The 22,653-nt window shown below is 44.2% G+C and overlaps 1 protein-coding gene across 1 annotated transcript in view; it reads left to right on the top strand.

Moving 5' to 3' along the window:
- Positions 1–2,960: 2,960 nt before the first annotated feature.
- rassf3 (Ras association domain family member 3) overlaps positions 2,961–22,653 on the top strand; it is a gene marked incomplete at its 5' end in the record, with an annotated part of 53,950 nt that continues 34,257 nt past the window's right edge. Inside the window, 2 exons of the mRNA XM_084486870.1 lie at positions 2,961–3,561; positions 17,415–17,539. Coding sequence (XP_084342996.1) covers positions 2,961–3,561; positions 17,415–17,539 — 726 coding nt within the window. The remainder of the gene's footprint in view (positions 3,562–17,414; positions 17,540–22,653) is intronic.

The raw sequence follows: 22,653 nt of genomic DNA, 5'->3' as shown, positions 1-22,653 counted from the left end.
TCAGCCTCCTGCCTAACTGTGGTTACTTCATTCACTCTTGCAGAGCGACACACAACAGCGAAGTGTCCAGTCTTCTGGCAGTTCCTGCACTGTGCATTTCTGGCAGCACAGGCTGCGTGTTTGGGGTGATCCTTACCGCACCTGAAGCACTTGGTCTGTTTCCCCTCTCCGCCGCGGTGTCCCGGAACCGCGGTGTGGAAACTGCCGCGTCTGTTCCCCCATCCTCTGTGTGGATGAGCGGGAACCCCGCGTGCATGCGGTCGAGTCACTTCGCTGAGGTAGCTAGCATCGGCCGAGCTAGCTTTAGCCTGCTGGCTAATTTGCCCCTTTACCTGCTCCGACTGTCTCACAATCTCCACTGCTCTTTCCAGTGTCAAGTCCGCTGTCAACTGTAGTTTTTCCGATAACTCCTTGTCCACAATCCCGATGACCAGTCTATCCCGAATGTTCTCTATTTTAGCCGGACCGAACTGGCAGGTCTCAGCCAGCTCGTAGAGGGTACGGATATATTCCTCCGCCGATTCACCGTGCTTCTGCGCTCTGAGATAAAAACGAGCCCTCTCGTGGATAACGTTCACTTTTGGAATGAAGTAGGTGTTTAACTTTTCCAACACAGTCTCATATTCGTCAGCATCTTCATCCTCCGCGAACACGAAAGTGTTGAACACCTGCTCGGCCTCCTTGCCGAGCGCATAGAGCAGCGTGCTAACCTGCACGTCCCCGTCTTCCAGGTTTAGTTTCGTAGCCATACGGTACCTTTGAAACCGCTGCCGCCACTCCGGCCACTGCTCCGGTCGAGTAAAGTCCAGTTTCTCGGGAGGACTAAACTTCGCCATGATCCACGTCCGAGTCGCTTTACTTCTGACACCATGTGTAAGTTATCTCTCATAAAACAACGGGCAATGTTGCTTCAGGTTTACGCTCTTTATTTCTCCGTGCGTGTCACACATCAGCAGTAACTTACAACTACCGGAACTCCTTTCGCTGCCGTTACTGCTGACGTCCACAAAGATGGTCATGGACAGCAACTTACAGCCCATGCAGCTTGGCAATAAATGGTTTTGGTTCATAAAGTCTAGAATTCAAATTTCCCCTCCTCGGTTCTTCCGTGATTAATGACTATGAAAAGTGACTGCTCGTTAACGGAAAACCCACGCCATTTTTTTCAAATATATATTTTAAACAAATTATAGAGCAGTGTACAATAAATCACTGATTACATAAATCGTTGATTACACGGTTGTTTTCTCGGAGGAGGCAGACGATTTTATGTTGGAGAAATGAGAATGAGTCAACATTCAGAGTTTGGGGTTAAAAATATCCTCCCCATCCGCCCTGGTTTATATAACGTCATTCATCGTAATGGAGCGTTCCCCAGGTATATTTAATGCCTCATTTTGGTAGATACTGGCCCCTAGTGGCGTCAAACGATATTACAACCTTTTAGTTTTTTGTTTTTATTTTATCATTTATGGAAAATTAAAAAAATATATTCTTCCGTTTTGTGGATCATAAACTGTTCATTTTGGGAAAATGTACTTTTTATATTATGCATATTGTAACAACCCTACCGGTAACTTAAGAATGTCCAGTCGCAAGTTCTTGTTAAACTTTTATTCTCTCAACCTGGTCACCGTAACCCGAAAACCAATACACACACAAAACCACCGGTCCGCCGGCACACACACGCACCCGCAACGCTTCTACGTGCAAGCCCCCACCCTCCTGTTCTCCCAAGCCCCGCCCCCAGCCGACCCGGCGACCCACTCCCCACACCGACCGGCAAGTAAACACCACAACACATGCACATAGAACCGGCACAACAAAGTAACACAATGCAAACACATAACACAAAACACACAAACTCCCAAATAGCTAAGCAAGTAATATATTGTAGCGACCCTGAGACTCGGTCGCTACAATATGTTAGTACTTGCTTAGCTATTTTACATCATTAGACTAAGGATGAAACTAAGGATAGACGAAACTAAGGATTAAGCAGCACAGGAATGTCAGCTGTTATTATATCCAGCTTACAACATGCCTGATTAAGGTCCATCCATGTTTTTAATTGTTTCAATTATGTCAATGGTTTTTGGAGAGTAAACTAGATTGCAGAATGAGTAAATGCTGCCGAATAGTGGTGATTTTAGGCCATAGCAGACAATCACGGTAAGATAAAGAACTTTGATTCTGGATTTATTTTCAGCGCTGATATGAGTCAAGTGAAATCCAATAAAAAAAAACAATTAGCTATTTTGTCAAGCAACAGTTCCGATTTGTACAGATAAAATGCTTGTGTGGTTTCTCTCGATTTAAACGGACGATTTATATCTCAAAAGCATTAACATAACTCTAAATAGTTGCCAGTATCAAAGGACAGGGTGCAGTGGCGGCGCCAGAGATTTTTTCTTGCTGGTGCTACGGTGGGGCGGAATTATTCAGTGATGGTGCTGAGGATTGACGGGGGGGGGGGGGGTTTGCGGGCGTACAGGATTGTTGACGGGGGGGTATGGGTTTGCGGACGTACAGGATTGTTGAAAAATTACGAATTTCTTGGTGGTGCTATGGTGGTGCTATTGTAATTTCTGATGGTGCTATAGCACCAGCAAACACCACCCTAGCGCCGCCACTGCAGGGTGAGCTGCGTCTCCCACGGTGAATGAAATCCAACCCGTTTCTTCCACATACCTGTGCTGAGCAACCTCCCACACACCGAGGTGCGCTAAAAACACACGTACACGCACGCACACACGCACGCACTCGCTCTCCCCCCCTCTCTCTCTCTCTCTCTCTGACTCCCACATACAGCATTCAAATGCTGTCACCCTTTAACAACAATGACAGAGTTCAGAGCGGGAGTTGGAATTCCTCCTTGAAGTTCGCCATTGCAGACAGGTGTATTTCACCCCTTGGCAGCAGCAGCACGAACTCTTCGCGTGTTAACCAAGTTGCCCGTGATGCACCAGGTGGGGAAGTACTCCCCGACACGCTTCTTCACGCTCGACACGCCGATAACGGTGCTGGGAATGGTTCATAAATCATCAACTCGGCGGACGGAGTTAGACAGCATTTCCAAGGGATACGACGGCGTAGACGGCGGGACCACACCGGAGGAAATGCTTCCGCCGCCGAGCGCAAAGATGCGGATGTCCAAGGGCGCGAAGGTGAAGGCTATGCGGCGGCATCCGTCCCCGCAGCCCACGAGCATCGGGAGTCTCGAGGCGGTGTGGAGCGAGAACGGGGAACGCGCCAAGCAGAGTCCGGACGGCCGCTCTTTGTCGGCGGTCTACTCGGCCGCTCACACCCGGTGCAGATCCGACCCAGTGAACGCGACACGGTACTCGTGTGAACTGCAAGTCAACGGTCAAGCGGGAGGACAACCGCCCAGGAGCAGAAAGAGAGTCCTCCACCCAGATGTGAGGACCATCTTCTCCCCCAAGAAGGACCCCCGGGTGAAGGAGGAGACGGGCGAGGGCCACTGCTTCGAGGCGGGAGAGGCGGCCACCTGGTGTGACTTGTGCTGCGGGTACATCCTCGTCGACTGTCGGATTTGCTCAGGTGAGGTTATGATGATTATGGTGATGTCTTACTATCCAGTTGGGGTCAGCTAAACAGGTTCTAGGGGTCACACAATCATTTACTTGTACAAAGAGTATGAAATATTGTTCATGTCTGTATGCTATAACTTTATGTGATTAAAAAAGGGATCAGAGAATGTACGATTACTAAATAGTTTACGGTTTCATGGGGCGGCGCCTACAATGGCATGGTAAGAATGTAACATAGAGCAGCCTACGTGGGGTTGCCGCACACAAAACACAATAAACAATGAAAACATGCATAGCTCCATACACTGGTATGTAGAACGACTGGTTTCTCACCGAAGGAAATATGGCCTGACTGAATGGCTACATACACTCACACACACGCACCTCTGCTTCTGTTGTCCTGAGTTTCTAATTATAGCGGAATGAAAAGTAAGACTTCAAGAAGTAATCTTGTCGCTATGTAATAGGAATGTCACCTTTGGCAATCAATCAATCACAGATAGATTATAGCGCAGAGATCAATAGAATGCGATCATCGTCCAGGTGTGATAGAGTTATACCTGAATGATAACTGATTGGTAGTCTGTTAAGGCCACTATAGCTGAAACTGGGTGTAGCATAACATTTGTATTTCAAACAGCCGCCTAGAATTTAAGATCCGCCGAATCAAGTATAAAACGCCTGTTGACTGGTTGGAAACAAATCAAAGTGACACAAATCAAAAAAATAACAGCACGCATCAGCTCAGCCTTGTTGATCGAGACAGAGCAACTGACAGCTGCAACTGGCCTCTTCTTGTTGTCTTTATATACTCGGGCTGCCACCTCGTAAACAAATCAAGAAACAAATCCATACACACGAGTCAATACGCAACCATCCAATGTGCCCTCACACAAACACAAACCACAGGCAAAGTACCCAAATACACACCTTGTAAGTAAGTAAGTGCCACAACATAGTGCAACAGCAACTACGTAGGTGTGTCACGTATTAAGAAAGGACAACACCGACATCCAGCTCATTGATTTAGAGTTTGTTTGATAAATACTTAATTGATCACCCTTATGTATATTTGGCCCACCTTTAAAGAAAGTTACTTCCAATTGTCATTGGAGATGGTGACTAAATGTACTTAGTGATCTATTCCTTGTGTGGTTTTGGCTCGAAACATCATGTTTGTAGTCAGGTTGTAGTCTGAGCAATTGCTTTGATTCCTTGCTGCATTCCTGCAGTGATATGAAATCAAACTTGATTATTGTTGGATGGAATATGTGTTCAGAACTGGAGCTTCACTATCCAAAAGCCATCAGAGATTGATTGATGGTTGTTTGTTCCTGGGCTTTGCTGCCAGTGTAGGAGGTCAATATGTGATTCATTATCAGGAAGACAAAGGTGTAGTTATAGATATGGACCTGATCATAATGAATGAATACTGCACAGTTGTGGACGTTTGGTAGCTTTGATATATTACTTTATTAGACATATTTATTTTTGAAGTTAAAAATTATAGTTCAAGCTTAAGTTTCTCGATTACAAAATAGATAGATAGATTCTCATTTTAGGCCTGAATGAGAATGATGTTATGATTTTCCAAAGACATTAACCTTACAACTATTATTCTACCTGTGAAAATACCCAACGCCAAACAACAAACAGTCTTATATATACTATATACCTTTGCACATGCTTCATGGTGTAAAACGCCCTTTCTCTGCCTTCACATTCCTTCAGGGGACAACTCGCTCGTATAACACGACAGACTGAAGCTTAATAGCTGTCCGAGACGTCACAGTCCTCACAGCCAGACTCCTACCTACGGCCGTGTTTAAATGATCAACAATGGATGTACGCCAGCATGCACAGCCTGTAGGGAAACATGTGTAAACAAGTGGACTATGAGGGGGTACTTTATCAGTCTCAATGACTTCCAAGGAAAGACAAGAGATTGTTTCCAAAGCAGTGGTCCTAGAAATGAAGGGGTGGTGGCATAAGTGGGTCTTATTGTCTGCCATTCACAAATGACTCGCCTGCAAACAATGCCTGATGTGTTTCCTCCTGTTTCATAACGCCTGTTCACTTAAAGGTTAAAATGTGTGTAACCTGATGTATCTCTTCACAACACCATTCCAAACATAACTAGACTACTATTACAATAAACTGAAAACCTATAACCTATATCCTATAACCTATATCCTATATGCGTACATTTATAAAGCCAGCAGATCTTGTGTGTCTTATGCAGGAGTATAACTGAGGTTTCCCATTTCAAACTCTCTGGTTTACTCATTGTTGACGAACGAAAAACCAGACTTATTAACCAGGACTGTGCAGACACAGTCACACAGGTACTACGGATCACTTTGTCCTTCTTGAACACCCAGAATTTCTTCTAAACTCTTGTGATTTGCGAGTGTGGCACCCCAATAAGGTAGAGGAAAGTAGGAGAGAGAATGAGATAGAGAGAGAGGGAGGAGATGTTTGCAGTGTGTGTGTGTGGTGGATTAGAACCCACAGTGTGGCAGGACAACCCCACCACCACCACTACTCAACCTTTTGCGGCGGACAGTGTGACAGGGCACAGTAGACAGTCTGATCGCGGTTGCCTTGTGTGGACCTCCGTCTGTGTGAGTGCATTGCCAATGACGGACAATGCAAAACCTGCATGGGTCAGTCTGCCATTTGTTTTATCCTTGCAGGTAATACAGTGGTAGTTACAAGACAAAGGATATCAATTTATATTTTTTCGTACACAACCCGTGGCATGATCCTGCAGCCCATTGTTTGTTATTAAGGAGTTCTGAAGCTGGCAACACTGAGATTGTTTATTTTGAAGATTTGCATCAGAAAAAAACACTATCAGTACCATTGGCAGTTTGTGAACAAGCAATGTGTTGCTTGTGTCTTGTGATAGAGCAATGACATAATAATGACACATGTCACCATGATGACGTCATACTGTGATTGTCTGTACAGTAAACTCAGCAGTGGGCCGATACAAGTCTACTTGTGAGATTTCCAGAGAAAGACACCAGATAAGGAGAGTTGGAGACAAAGAACGAGTAGACAAAGGAGACGGAGACAGAGAGAGGATCAGAGAAAGAATGGACAAAGGTAAGAGGGAGGGAGACTAGGCAAAGAGTGACAGAGGCAGAGAGAGAGAGAGAGGCAAGACAAAAGAAAGGGATTGGAAGGGGATTGACAGTTGAACACTATGTTGACAGAGAGATTTTAACTTATGTGTGAAATACTGAAGCATATCGCTTTCATAAAACTTGCCAATTCAGACCTCCCTCTGCCAATGTGTATGCGCACTTGTGTCTGTGTCCCTGTGTGTCTGTGTATGTCTGTGTGTCTATGTGTGTATGTGCGTGTGAGTGCCCGTGCTCATCACTTGTTTATTTTCACAGCGGAACAGCATATGAATAATCTCCTCTGGCAGTCAAGTAGTCGTGCTGACCTGCATTTAGCACCGCCATGCAAAAATACTTGTGTTAAGTTCAGACTTGGAGAGAGACAGAGAAAGAGGGAGGGAGGGGAGAGGGAGAGAGGGAGAGAGAGGCAAAGACAATGGGTGCAAGAGTGACAGAGACAGAAAGGTGCATTTGTGTGTATGTGTGTGTTTGTGTTTCATGTGGAGTCAAACTGTCACTGGGTCTCAACAAATAGATGACAGCTGAGACACAGACACAAACACACAGACACACAGACGGTGTGGTGCGGTTGGGTGGTTCTTATTGGGGGGGCTACACAGGGGAGGCGGAGCCAGTGTGAACTAAACAGAGAGAGAGAGAGAGAGAGAGAGAGACATAGTGGTAGATAGAAGAGTGAGAGAGGGATAGCGGATATTGGGGCGTGTGAGAGAGAGAGAGAGAGAGAGAGAGAGAGGAAAGGAAACAAGGGGAGACCAGAGGAAGGATGAGTGACCCAGTCCAGTGGTCCACTCTAAATCAGCGTGGCCTTCTGGGATTTTGACTTGTCACCTCGAACCTACAACTTCAGGAGCAAACTAGCATACAATCTGTGTGTGTGTGCGTGTGTGTGTGTGTGTGTGTGTGTGTTAGCGCGTGTGTGTGTGTGTGTGTGTGTGTTAGCATGTGATGCGTGCGTGTGTGAGGCATGGGGCTAGCCAGAGGCTTCGGGAGAACTCTGAGGTGGTTCTCTGGGTTCTTTCTCCGCGTTCCCAAGCTGGTGCGCCGATCGGGCCGGCTGGAGATCAACCTGCTGTGGAGGAATTCTGGTGAGCTCACGTCTGGGTCAGTGTGTATGGGGCTGTGTGTGTGAGTGTGGGGGCCTGTGTGTTTATTTGTCTGTTTGGGATTGTGTGTGTGTGTGTGTGTGTGTGTGTGTGTGTGTGTGTGTGTGTGTGTGTGTGTGTGTGTGTGTGTGTGTGTGTGTGTTTGGTCTATTTGTGTAGTTTTTAGCATTGTGTGCACGGGTCTTTTTGTGTGTATCTTTGTGTGTTTGTGTGTGCGCCTGTGTGTTAGTGTGTGTGTGGGCCTATTTGGTGTTTGGGCCTAGGTGTGTGGTTCTGTGCGTGTGTGTGTGTGTGTGTTGGAGGGCCTGTGTGCGTGCCCCGACGTGGTCCTGTAAGTGTGTGTGTGGGTGTGTGTTTGAGCCTGTGTGTGTGTCTGGGCCTATGTGTGTGGGCCTGTGTGTGTGTGTGTATGGGTGTTAGATGATCTCCAGTGCTCGCTGTGTCCTTTGGCCTTAATCCTAGCTGTCAAAGAGTGAAGCATGGTAGTCTGTGGACTGTGGATTCCAACTCACACACGTTGTTGAGATTGTCGTTGTAGTTTCTTGCAAAAAGTAATAACACTGGAGAATACACTGTGTTATAGAAGGTAAATGGGATACCGTACAATAAAGGCTCCACATGCATGGGATTATAATGGGAAACTGATTTTATCGTTGGCCAGGGTGAAACTCATTATTCACCAGACTCAAAGCGGGCAAAAAAGGTAAAAGAATCTTGACTCGCTGAAATTATATTGGCATATTATTGGCTAAAATAGAAGATGCAACAGTTGATTCAACTCATTCATTAAACTGAATGAAATAAATCCAGTTTTCCCTCAAACCTGTGTTGATATTGGCGTGAGGAATGTTTGTGTTGCAGGTTATGCTGTAATGCTCATCATCCTGTCTGTTATGGGCTGGAAAAGGAGCGGATGAATATGTGATTCATAACTGAGGCATGATGATGAAAAAATGTTTATGTTTATCAAAATGTAAAAAATAAAATCCTCACTTTATTCCTCCAGTTCATCAATTAACCGGCTATTGGGCTCAGGATAGGGTAGTAAGGGTTAGGGTGTTTGACTTCCAGCTAAAAGGTACTGGGTTTGAGTCCCAGTGTCCACAGCCTAACATGTAGGCACCCTTTAGCAAGATGCCTAACCCCGACCTGCTCCTCAATGGCATTACTCTGAATCCACTGTATGTGACTTGTGTCAGAAATGAAATATTTTATATGGGAATGATCCTGAAACTGAATGTGTGCGTTTTGAATGAGGCCAAGCAGAACAGGACAGCTCAGGAGCTGGTCAGGACGAGAGGTACAAAGTCCGGCGTTGGCATCAAGTGCTGAGAGAGTGATGAAGACGACCAGAGTAAATTATTGAGTACCGGAGGTGTGTGTGTGTGTGTGTGTGTGTGTGTGTGTGTGTGTGTGTGTGTGTGTGTGTGTGTGTGTGTGTGTGTGTGTGTGTGTGTGTGTGTGTGTGTGTGTGTGAGCGCGACTCCCTAGCTGTGAGCCTGTGACTGTTTACTCAGAAAGAGGGGGAACAGAGAGCTTGGATTGCACCAAGCGTTGGCTTAAGCCTGACATTTGGCAGTGGAGGAGAAATATTTCAACAGACTCTGGCACTCTCTCTTTTTACACACACACACACACACACACACACACACACACACAAAAACACACTAAATGCTGAGTGGGTGTATCGGCATGAATGTGTGAAGAGGTTCATGTGACTAATTAGAGGCTTTTCACCCCTTCAATGTTATTTACTCTAGAAAGTTCCATTTCAGCTGTGAAATATGTGTGTTTGTGTGTGTCTGGTGTCTGGGCTTACTTTACAAAAATGAATAGAATATCGATAGCAGAAGTCAAACTTATTGATTTGACCTTTTCACGGTTGCATTCTGACATGGTTATACATGGTTATACATAGTTATACTTAAACCTTATCCCAAATTCAGAAAAAAAAACATACCAACTCAGTAAGGAAAGAAAGAAACCCTGAAAGAAGACCAAATGGTAGAAAGACCTTTCTAGAAGAAGATAATAGGAGTGGGCAGCCATGTAAGGAAAGGTTAAATATGGGCCAAGTACAAGGCAAACATACACAAGAAATGTCAAAGTTGCACAGTTATTAAGCACCCGTTGTTTCTATATCAACACAGTCCATCGTGGCAGTAACAGTATATTTATTTTTGCAAGTAACAGTACAGTAGTTCCTCCCCAATTGCCAGAATATTTAATCTGTTTAATTCAGAAGGCTATTAGAAGGGGGGTTATCTAAAGAGGGAAAAGATTGAAGCAATTATTTTTACTTCAGTTCAGGCTCTAAATGACTGGGCTCACTCGCTCGTGAATGCAATTATCAAATTGTTAAAGGTCCCATGGCATGAAGATTTCACTTTATGAGGTTTTCTAACATTAAGTTGAGTTCCCCTAGCCTCCCTATGGTCCCCCAGTAGCTAAAAATTGCATTAGGTGTAAACCGAGAAGTAGGTATCTTGCTCCGTCTTTGAAAAAAGGATCGCTGAAACGCTTCGATTTGGGAGCTGGCCCCATATAACGTCATATGGGGCCATATTACCTCCCCTTTCTCTGTTTGGCCCGCCCAGAGAATTTGGCCTGCCAATGAGCTAGGACCGTGCGAGCGCCACATGTGTGTGTGTGAATACACACACTGTAACACACTGTGTTCTTTGTTATTTGGATAACCGTTCTGCTGTTTGTGTTATGGCGCATAACACGCATAACACAATAACGCAAGCTTGCATAAAGCTCCCATTTGGTGAAAAGACTAGACTGAGTCGGGTTGGTTGAGAAGGAATTGGGAACCGTGACATGGAGGAGAAAAGGATTGTTGCCCAGGATTGTCCGTCGGAGCCCCGCTGTAGCGGGCAGCGGGGCTGGGCGGGCAGCCCCGGGGGCGGCCAGCGTTCAGCGGGCAGCGGGGCTCCGACGGACCGTTTCCACGGTAGCGGGCAGCGGGCAGCCCCGGGGGCGGGCAGTGTTCAGCGGGCAGCGGGGCTCCGACGGACAATCCTGGGCAACAATCCTTTTCTCCTCCATGTCGCGGTTCCCAATTCCTTCTCAACCAACCCGACGCAGACAACCCCGGGCAACAATCGCGGGCAACAATCCCTTTCTCTTCCATTTCACGGTTCAGTCTGTACTTAATATTGACGTGGAAGTGGAAGAACCAGAGGCGTCAGAGAACCCGACGCAGTCGTTTGAGATTCATAATATCAGCCGGAGGCGCAAACAGCTTTTGACCATGATAATATATATTATATTATATAGATATCTAAATATAATATGATATTATTTAGATATAGAGCTCCAGGACTCCCACCGGAGCACCCGGAGTGCCACAGTACCATGCGCTAGTGTTTACACTAGCGCATGGTACTGTGGCACTCCGGGCCACAAGCTGCCACAAGCTGCTCAGGGCCACACCCCCACCCTCCACCTTGATCCGCCTCTAAAAACGGCACGTTTGTGGAGAGCTCATTGTGGGACTGGCTCATAGTGGCTGTAACTCTGCACCAAGGCTGAATTTCTTGAACGTCTTCAAGTACTGTATTAGGGGCCCACTAACACCTATATTAAAGCATCCATAAAATAGCATGCCATGGGACCTTTAATAACAATCAAACAATCCTCATAACAATCAACCCAAGCAAAAGCCTAAAAAAAGCAAAGTCATGGCTAGACACAACAAACTGGAAAATGCCACACGATCGCAAACAAAGCATTTGGATTTGATTTAGCCTTTCATGCATTTTTTATTTATTAGACTAACAGAATGTGCAACTGTTTGTCTAATAAATATATTTATAATCACACACACCACATTCTCTCTCAAGCTCCCTCTCACATTCTTTCTCGCTCTCTCGCTTACACACACACACACACACACACACATTCATTTGTGTGAGAGTTTCTGATGTCAAGTCGTTATATGCAATCCGTCTCACCTACTTTGTATGCGTGGGTCTAATTACCCTTGTAATGCAAGTTAAATGTGTGTGTGTGTGTGTGTGTGTACACACAGAATGTGTAAAAATGCGATACGGTTAACCCACATAGCACACTTTTTTTTATCTTGACCTTCATAGTCTTGATAACGTGATGAAACACGAATGATTGTGTACAAACAGTCACGTGCACACACAAACACACACAGGGACACACATGGACATAATCCGAGCCAGGTTTCAAGCAATGGAAATTGCTGGAATTGTGACGATGACAATGAAAGAATGCAAACAGGCAAGAAAAAATAAAAGATGAGAAAAAAAATGAAGAGTAAAAGATGGAGAATGAAAGACAACCTAAAATATACAATCAGGTTGCATCTGTTCACAGTGGTAGAAACACACACACACGCACACACACCTGTCTCATCAAAACAAAGGCATATGCTCACAGAGGCCTGAAGCCATGGTGACTTTGCACTGACCTATGCCTCCCCTTGCATTTTTTATGTCAGCCAAACACATTAGAGGGCATTCGTCACTCTTTATATAATCCTAAATAAAAAGAGAGAGTAGGCCTACGCCTTGTTTAGTTTTGGTTAAGCGCTTTAATTGTGATGAAGAAGCCATCGTGATCCGATCATGGGACAGCCATCAATCAATTGACCGGTATGCATTCCACACTCATTCCTTCCATCGTGCAAATCGCTCCATTTCACGCTCCCTCCCACATCCACCCTCTCTTTTTCTCAACAAGTAGGCTCGTGCCAGTGGCCCACTGGCAGTGGGCTAAATCAGCCAGCCAGTGGCTCAAACCAGAAGGTGTTAAGTCGTAACGGGGGAGGGGCAGCAGACGGCTGGGTGGGGGATCTCGGTAGATAATGATTTCTTAATTTGCACCTGTCCGCATGTTCGCACGCTCCCTACCACACCGCCCTCTGGTGGCGTGTTTCCGTAACTACAACCTCCCGAGGCCTGGTAGTGTAAAGCAAGGCTTTTTAAAATGTCTGTCCTTTGTGGAAAATTATTTCTCATGTATTGTGACATAGAGAAAAAATATTTGGCTGCTGACTAGCTAAGTCAAAATTAAGTTTCTTTACACCAACATTTTTGTTCCAGTTCTACCAGTAATAAACCCTAGTTATATGTGTAAACCCTAGTGATAGGTTAGGTTATCCAGTGGTCTAGCCTCAGTCTAGTCTGTTCTAGACTCATCTAGCCTCAGCCTCATTAAATACCAGTATTACACCAATATTGCAGTAATCATCAATACCTTCATGTAGTGTTAGAGAAATGGACCAAACAAAAAGCTGCACAGTCGGGGCTAAACTTAATGAAATAGCAAGCCATTGAAACAGGAATTAACATCCAATCACTAGTTAATTCATTGGCTTTTGGCATCTGCTCTGCGATCCACTCAAAACGCCTGCGCGACTCTCCAGTTCAGGACTAATGAGGAATCCAGTGTGAGTCTCATTCACGCCAGTATTACTTTAATGGTACGGGTTCATGTGGGCCTATTTAGTGACTGGCCTTCTTGCTCAATCGATTGCTGCTGTCTGCCTTCTGGCTGTATGGCTTTCATCATTTAGAACACATAAAAGCAGCAGCGGCAGCCGGGACAAAGCGACGCAGAGAGAGAGAGAGAGAGAGAGAGAGAGAGAGAGAGAGAGAGAGTGAAAGCACTCACTTTGCCTTTTAGCTCCTATATGCGTCCCGCACCACTCTGTGTCTGTCTCCTTTCCTCTCCAGACTCGACAGAGCTTTCATCTAGTTTACATGGATCCCCTTTCTATCGAGGATGAATCCTTTTAACCTCTCGTGTGCAATAGTTGTCCATCAGGAATTTATGGGTGGCTTTGTTTCATTTATATAAATGCTTGTGGTTGCAATGTGTGAGACAGCTGATGGAGACTTTTAAACAGGGATTGGGATAACAATCTCCTTTCAACTTGTGACTGAAGTTATGGACGGATGAACATGTGGCTGGATGAATGAAATTAATAGATAGATGGACTGATGGATTATAGATCAATGAATGGATAGTGGATGAATGATTGGATGAAAGAGAGCTGAATGGAACGACACAGTGGGATGGATGATCCATGAATAGATGGGTGAATGGTTGGTCGATGGAGGGATGTCCCGGTGGGGGGGGTGGATAGGGGAACGTTGGCTGGATGAATGGATGAATGGATGGATGATGGACGGGTGGATGGCGATATTCTGAAGAGTCATGCTTCCTCTTTGGCTGGCTGGTGTTGTTTGTCCTGGGGGTTAGGAGAGGGGATGGCAGGGGCCGGGGCTGATGGAGAGAGAGATGGAGAGATAGACACGGAGGGGAGGAGAGTTAGAGGACAGGAAAGGGGACAGACCGACGGATTTGGTTCATCCTGACAGCCGTTGGCTGGCAGCACAGTAAGTCATAGCAAACACCAAACATAGTGCCTCATATGTATGTCATATAAGGCACTATGTTTGGTGTTTGATATAACCCTGCGTTATAGCAATATGTATATATATATATAAAATATATTATATACACTGTATGTCAAACAGTGTATATAATATAATATATTTCTCTATATCTCACTCTCTCTCTGTACATATACAGTATATGGTGTAGATCCTATCGTCACGTTTCGATGAGACAAACGATGACAATGAGTTGATTCAATGTCAAAACAATGTAATTGACTAGTCCAGCCTGCTACACACACACACACAGACACACACACACACACACACACACACACAATAACACAAACTCCCACCACTGCCATCATTGTGGGAGACAGATGGATGGAGAAGGGCGAGAGAATGAATGTGAATATTTGAGTCAGCAGGCTTCTCTCTCTCTCTCTCTCTCTCTCTCTCTCTCTCTCCCTCCCTGTCCTACTGTCCATCATCTGCGTCACAGGGGCCTCCATTTGACTGGCAAATCAGCCACTCAGCACAGCCGACCAGCGTCGGGGGAGGTGGGGGGAGAGAGTTGTGCGGTGGTGGTGTCGGTGGGGGTGGAGGTGGTGGGTGGTGCGATGACAAGAGAACAAGTCCTGACAGCCGGTGGATTCAGTTGAGCTGCAGGGAGATACAGGAACAGACCGCAAGACAGATACAGAGAGACAAGACAAAACTAAAAGTAAGAAACTCGAGTTTATCGAGTCGGTCTCGTTCCACGAGCGAGTGGCTTGTGTGGGAGGAGAGAGAGAGAGTGAGAGAGTGTTAGAGAGACTATAGGGAAGTATAGGATGTATGTAGCAGCAGGATGAGGGCAGCCTCATAGTTCACACATCACTTTAAGTCTTTGCGTCGCTCCAGCTGGCAGACAGTGAGACAGATAGAAACGCAGAGAGACAGACAGAGAGAGACAGATGAGCGGTAAGAAGATGGGATATGGGAGCAGCCATGTGTAAACTGTCGGTTAAATTCGGGCAGCACATGAAAAAGAACAATCCAGGTAGGACTAAAGATGCCTTTGACGCACACGCACACGCACACACACACACACACACACCATCGCAACATCCCCATGCACACACACACACACACACACACACACACAGAAACGCACCATCACACCTTCCACATACACACACATACACACACACACCATCAAACCATCTGTGTACACAGACACACCAAAAAAAAACATCATCCACTTACAAAGACATATAAAAACACACACACACACACACACACCATCTCATGCACACACGTCCCACCATCCACCCACAGACAAACACACACACACCAATGCACACACAACACATCGCCCATGCACAGACACACGGTCACACACACCATCACGCCATACATGCACACCAACATACACACAAACACCAACACACACACACAGCACCACATCCACACACACACACACAAAAAAACTGCATCCACACATCATCCTCACAAACAAACGGACGCACATCACAGGTAGAGCAACACAAAGCAGTCTTTGTATGCCTATAAAATAATGGTCCTGTTGCGTTCTCTCTTCTCTCCTCTTTCAAAGTAAACATTGGCTTGGTTTCACAGGCGGATAATGAGGCCACAGAATAGACTTCCTCCTCTCTCGGTCTCTACATCTCTCTCTCTGTCTCTCTTTTTATATCTCTCTATTTCTCTATCTCTCTTTTTATATCTCTCTTTCTCTCCACATCGCTCTCTTTCTCTCTACATTTCTCTTTCTCTCTACATTTCTCTTTCTCTCTACATCTCTCTTTCTCTCTACATCTCTCTCTTTCTCTCCACATTTCTCTCTTTCTCTCTACAGCTCTCGCTCTACAGCTCTCTCTCTCTCTCTCTCTCTCTCTCTCTCTCTCTCTCTCTCTCTCTCTCTCTCTCTCTCTCTCTCTCCAATGTATAGTTTCCATCCAGAGGCTAAGTGTACAGCTGGATCCTGGCCAGCATGAAATCAAGGAGAGAGAGAGAGGCAGAGAGAATGAGAGAGAAAGAGAGAGAGAGAGAGAGAGAAGTATAGTGGAAGTGCTCTGCAGGAGGGGGATTGGACCCCCCTGAGGGACTGTGTGTGTGTGTGTGTGTGTGTGTGTGTGTTCTAACCTGGGTATTCCTCCTGCTGATCAGACACGCATTAAGCGTTGTCTTGTTTCCAGCTGATGTTGTGAAACATGCCGTCGACTTACCCACATCAGAGGGTAAGTGACGCATGAATGTTGGAATGGTTTTGAGCTGACTTCTATCGACCCTATGTGATTGTTTTTTCTTTTATAATGTAGGAGTCATTTGTCTGCTCAACGGTTTGACTCTAAAGAGTAGAAAGCTGATGACGATGTGAATGGGCCGCTGAATGGACTGGTGAACTTGACGCAGCTGAATTTGCCTAGCCATGTTTTCGTATTTGCCTAAGTCTAGTATTTGCAGGAAGGGATTTTCTATTCCCCACAGGGTTAGCATGCAACCTGGAAGAGGTCGGGATGGTGCCTGACATCCAGGCCTCATTTGCCTTTACGTTGTGAAAGGCACAGGCTATCTCCATGCAAGATTACAGTGTACTTCACCTGCTCCTCACCTTACCTTTCCCTGACTTCTCTGTCGACTCCTCTCCTGTTCTCTCCTCTCCTCTCCTGTTCTCTCCTCTCATCTCCTGTTAGTTCCTCTCATCTCCTGTTCTCTCATCCTCCCCTCTCATCTCCACTTTCCTTTCCTTTGTGTTGTTATCCATTCTCTTCTGTCCTCTCCTGTCTTGTCCTTTCACTTTCTGCTCTTCCTCTTTCACTTTTCCTCCACTTTCCTCTCCTTTCCTCTTTCCTCTCCTCCTCTCCTGTCCTCTACTCTCCTCTCCTCTCTTTTCCTCTCTTCTCTTCTCCTCTTTGTCTTTGTCCTATTCTTTCCTGTCCTGTCCTCTTCTGTCCTCTCCTCTCATTTCGTCTCGTCCTCCCCTCCCCTCTCCTCTCCTCTCCTCTCCTCTCCTCCCTATCCCTAGAATCTGCAGTGAATTCAGTAGTTATAATTTGCATGGGATTACTCATCCTAGCATTGTCCACCAACCCACAGCTCATGTTTGGCCATCTCCTATTCCACCTCTGTTCTCTTTTTTACATTCCCTGCCTCTATGCGTCTATTGTTTATAGGTTCTGACTTTGAGAGTGCATGTAAATAAGTTTTTATTATTTGTATTTTTTCCAGGTTGTAAATACACGTGTCACTCTCAGTGTCAACACCGGGTGGTGCTAGACTGCCAGCCCGGGCATGGCTCCACCACAGAGACCCCCCTCAGCCAAGACCAGCTCAATAACAACACACAGCTCACAGTGAGTACACAGCTAAACATACCTGTGTGTGTGTGTGTGTGTGTGTGTGTGTGTGTGTGTGTGTGTGTGTGTGTGTGTGTGTGTGTGTGAACGTTTATGTGCTTGAATGTGAACCATAGTTTTGTTAGAAATTTACCGGAATTTTATTAACATGCAAGAATGATCCACCGAACCAAACAGAAAAGGGTATGCCCTGATTGGTCCGAAATTATCCAGACCTGTCTAAAATCTAAATTGGCTCAAAACACAGGATGGATGGCTATGGTATTTCTAACAAACTACCCTCAAAAAAAGCTCTTAAATCTTACTTACAGATCCTACAAGCATCATAGGGCAGTCCAGAATATGCTTTGTACATTAACTTTAGTCATGTGTTCCCTGGGTGGCCAGATTTGACCAAACTCTAGGGTTCCAGATCGTGGAAAAGGTGTGTAGTACTACGAGATGACCACTAAAGGGCGTTGTCCTCAAACAGGAGAAATAAACAGTGGAGGGAAAGCGGGATAGAGAGACTAGCTAAATTAATAAATCAATGGTTAATGGAGGTCATGCCAGTCGAACAAGGGAATTTTTTGTTTTACAGACATGGCTTAGAAGCATGGCTTTAAGAAATGGCAACTATAATCGGGCGATCATGTTGACGGATCGGGACTCTAACACTGTATACATGAGAAACAGGCAGACAGGCAGGCAGGCAGACAGACAGATAGGTAGATAGAGCGACATCAGATAGACAGATAGATAAATAGTTATAGATCAGGATAACGACTATGTGTCAGCATGTTTGTGTGGTGTGGGGTTTATGTGTGCGTGTGCACATGCACGTCTGTGTGTGTGTGTGTGTGTGTGTGTGTAATCAGCGCACTGTGAGCAACAACAGTCAGCACCATCATTCAGCCGTACATCACTTTAATAGCAACCACACCCTGCCTCCCATGTGTGTTGGGGTGGGAGATACTCATGTATGAGCTTCTATGTGTGTGTCTTGGGGTGTGTGTATGTGTGAGGGTGTGTTTGCTGGTATTAAATCCACACCTTTCCTGCCTTACATAACTGGCTTTTTGCTATCTTTTTCTGAAACTGTTTGTATGTGTGTGTGTTTTTGTGTGTGTGTGTGTGTGTGTGTATGTATGTTGTGGTGTGTGTGAAATGGAGGGCCTGAGCATGGCAAAGAGTGTGAGAAAGAAGGTTTCTGTTAGTGCTTGCAATTAATCCTTTAATACACCTTAAAACCTCCGTCCTTTACACCGACTCAAACATACCACTTATAGGTACAGACAGACTGATACTCATCAGACACTGTATTGCTAACATGGCATTGTGCAGAAATACCGCTCACTAACCTGTTGATCCAAACAGTTACTATATAGAATAAGCACAATGGAGCGTGTATGTGTGTGTGTGTGTGTGTGTGTGTGTGTGTGTGTGTGAGCAGCAATTGGCTATCCCTGAGTAAGTGGGTGAGACAGAGAGAGAGAGAATGACTGTTCTGTTTTGTTATTATGCACTTTTTAATATATTTTCCTTATCATACATTATTATTGTAGGCATGGTATATAAATCTGATTGGTTCCCAACTGTTGTATATTGAGCGTATACACACAGCTATACCTATACCTAACAGTGATATGCATTGATAAAGAATAACTTCTAGTTAATTTCCACATATATTATGTATATTATGTATACATGATTGTAACATTGCTTGTCCCTAATCAGATGTTTTACAATGTACTAAAGCAATGACCCCTAGCTATAACATACGACAGTAACAGAGTTTTATATTATGTTAGCTGTCAACACCATTCTCTGTTTCCAGGTAAGGTTGGTTGATTGAGTCGTCAAACACAGTATGTGCCCTGACCTGTAAAAGATAGAATTGTGACACCCCTCGGAAAAGTTGTAACAGTGATCCAATATGGCCAACAGCCAGGATGGCTGAGGCATTTACTACGAGCAGTGACTCTCCGTCTATTTGTGTTGGTAGCTCAGTGACTGTGTGTGTGTGTGTGTGTGTGTGTGTGTGTGTGTGTGTGTGTGTGTGTGTGTGTGTGTGTGTGTGTGTGTGTGTCAGTACATGTGTGGGGGTACTTCACACGTGTGTGTGGGTGTTTGTGGGAGATTCTCATACCAGGTGTAGGTGAGGACTGATTCTTGAAGGAATCACGAACATTTTAAACATTTAAACTGTTTATTTGTTATATTTATATGTTTTTATCGAAGATGTTCTTTATTGATTTACAATGCTTTTGAGACATCTGCCGAATACATGCCTTGCTTATGATGCTTATTGAATTGAATCCAAAATCAAAACTGTCCTCGTCGACAAACTGTCAAGTGCAGTTAGTGTCAGCAGTACAGCAACAGACAAAACCAGACACTGTCTCTCTCTCTCTCTCTCTCTCTCTCTCTCTCTCTCTGGGGCCTGCTAACACAATCATCCTTTGAGCCACAGTCCTCTTGATCTACAGTATATGAAGACGTTCAATCAGTCAGGTGACATACGTTTGAAGGCCTTCGTAAAAAACCTCAGGTTTTTCTTATGAACTTGATTAGTGATGTCTGAACACAATTATTTGATTCTAAAAGCAGTAGCAATAATCTATATTTGACTCGTGTTTGGTTATGAATGTGAAAGGAGAATGACAAAAGAAAAAGAGAAACAGCGGCAGAGAGAAAGAGAGAGAAACAATGTTATTGGTCACAGGGTCCATTTCCCGTGGTTGGTCAAACAGGACCAGTGAAGATAAACACAAAATGGAAGGAGAGGAATGTTAATATGCATTCCCTGTGGCTAATGATTAACCGCCACGCAACTAGCCTACAGGTGGTCATTACTCTCTGTTTAACTGAAACATATCTTAGAATAGCCTTTGCTGAAATAGATAAACAGTTATCAGACAACACCATGTCTTTAAGGATTATTTACAGTGCAAAGATCGTATCCATGAGCAACAAACTAAACAATTATAAAAAGAAACAACAGCAACTAATTTTACTTTTACTATTTATTTGTATCTTATCTTCTCTGTATAGTTCTTTATGAAGGCTGTAAGGTCATACTAAAACAATATTAGGTCATAAAAAAAACATTGTTGACTCCTACTTTTCATTCTAAATGGTAGCCTCATGAACACCAATATTATTTGAATTAAACGATACAAACTGATGCTGATACTGTCTAAGCCTATCAGTTTAAACAGTCATAGTCTTCATATGGTTTGCCAGGTAGAGAAGGGAGGTGAAACCCACTAGTGTGTCAGCGTTTGGTAAACGATGAGAAAGGTAAACATTTGAGAGAACAGGATTGTTCTTTGGGTGTTTGTATGGTCACCCATTAACAGCTATCGGGGAAGTTAGAGAAGGAGGGGAGAATTACGCACAACACACAAGGCTGCAAACAGCCCGAAAGAATGGCATTTTATCGGAATGGAAGTGCACACGCACAGGCGCACACACTCATTCTCACACCTATGCGCGCAAATGCACACATACACACACACACACACGACACACACAAAGTCACTTATTATCTGAATTAATCTTCTTCTGTTTGTATGTCACTAGGTTGCCTTTTCTTCGATATATATATATATATATATATATATATATATATATATATATAGTTTATCTTATGCCCTTTCTCATTTCTAATATGACCTTTCTTTCTCTCTATTGCCTCATATTATTTTTGACAATTCAAACTTGCCCAAACATCAACAAATTGCTAAGCTAGCTTAAGCAGCTTCTAGGGAACTTTACTCCAGTATAAAAATAGAGAACTCTATGGAATTCAATCCTGTCTGACTTTGACACCACAGTGACTGTAATCTGTATTGTGGGGAACTACTTCCTCTTGTCTCATTACCCCTTTGTATTATCAGAGAGAAACAACATCAACTAGTATCACAATCTATGTTTGTCAATGTTTGTATTATAATCGATGCGTTGAAAGCATTCCTGTTTTCAAGAACCATACAAATATCACATTCAAGTGCAGTACAAATTTGACATGAGTGTGTTGCCTAAAATGTAATTAAGATCATAAAGTACAAAGATAATTGAAAATACATTGTTTATATGAGATGTTCTAGAACAAATAATAGACCAGAAAACACCAAAACAAAATCTTAATTTTGCTTGTAGTTGCTATGACGTTAACTAGGCTCGTAAAAATACAGAGAAAATACAAAATGCACTTTAGAAAAAAAACATCTGAAAACATCTGAAGTAGCGTAGGGGTTTTTAAAAACTTTAATTGTCTAAAAACACAGAACAAAGGGGCCATGATTCAACTGTTGGGCTTTTAAAGTTTTTATTGCTAGTCTTTTGGTGGAGTTACCAGAAAATGTAGTCATTCAGTCGAACAAGAACTTGAGACAGCAATAAGTTAAGAAAATACGATTTCCAAGTGTACTTTGTCTGTTTAAGCTACTAGCCTTTTCTTAGTGCTTGATAGATAGTGATAGTGCAGTATTGTGTACAATCAAAATAATTAATTAATTGTAATATCACACGTTATCAAACTCTCTCTTTGGGACGTGCAGACTGAAAGAGAGAGACACTGAAGGAGAGAGAGGGACATTGAGAGGGTGAAATGTAGATAAGTTCGATAACTTTTTTGTGGAAACACTAAAGTTCATACGGGAACCAGTCCCATCTGTTGGGTCTAGTGAGCAGCACGTAACACCCTGGTTTGCGTTTCATGTCTGTGCCTGTCCTGTCGTATTATGGGAAAAAAATAAAACCCAGACACACACACACACACACACACACACATATACAGATAACACAGAAACACACACAAACAGACACACACACACACACACACACACATACATACACATACACATATAAATACAAACACACACTGACCAACAGTTGCATAATAATACAGTTTAAAAGGTGCCGTGCCGGGCCAACGCATGCGAGAAAAACTATACATAATGGGAGAGAGACACAGGGAGATGATTCATCTCACCTCTCGCCTCAACCCCCAATCCTCGCCAGTAAATCACCCGCTATGAAAACATACACACTGTTATTCTGGAGGGGCCAGTCACCCTGATGCAGCCCTGAAGCAAAAACACCTATTATTCTTTTTGAGACACAAA

The sequence above is a fragment of the Micromesistius poutassou genome (genome assembly GCF_964030765.1).
Source record: "Micromesistius poutassou genome assembly, chromosome: 22".
Lineage (NCBI taxonomy): Eukaryota > Metazoa > Chordata > Actinopteri > Gadiformes > Gadidae > Micromesistius > Micromesistius poutassou.
The sequence above is the reverse complement of the archived record's forward strand: the minus strand, read 5'-3'. Positions and strand labels throughout refer to the sequence as shown.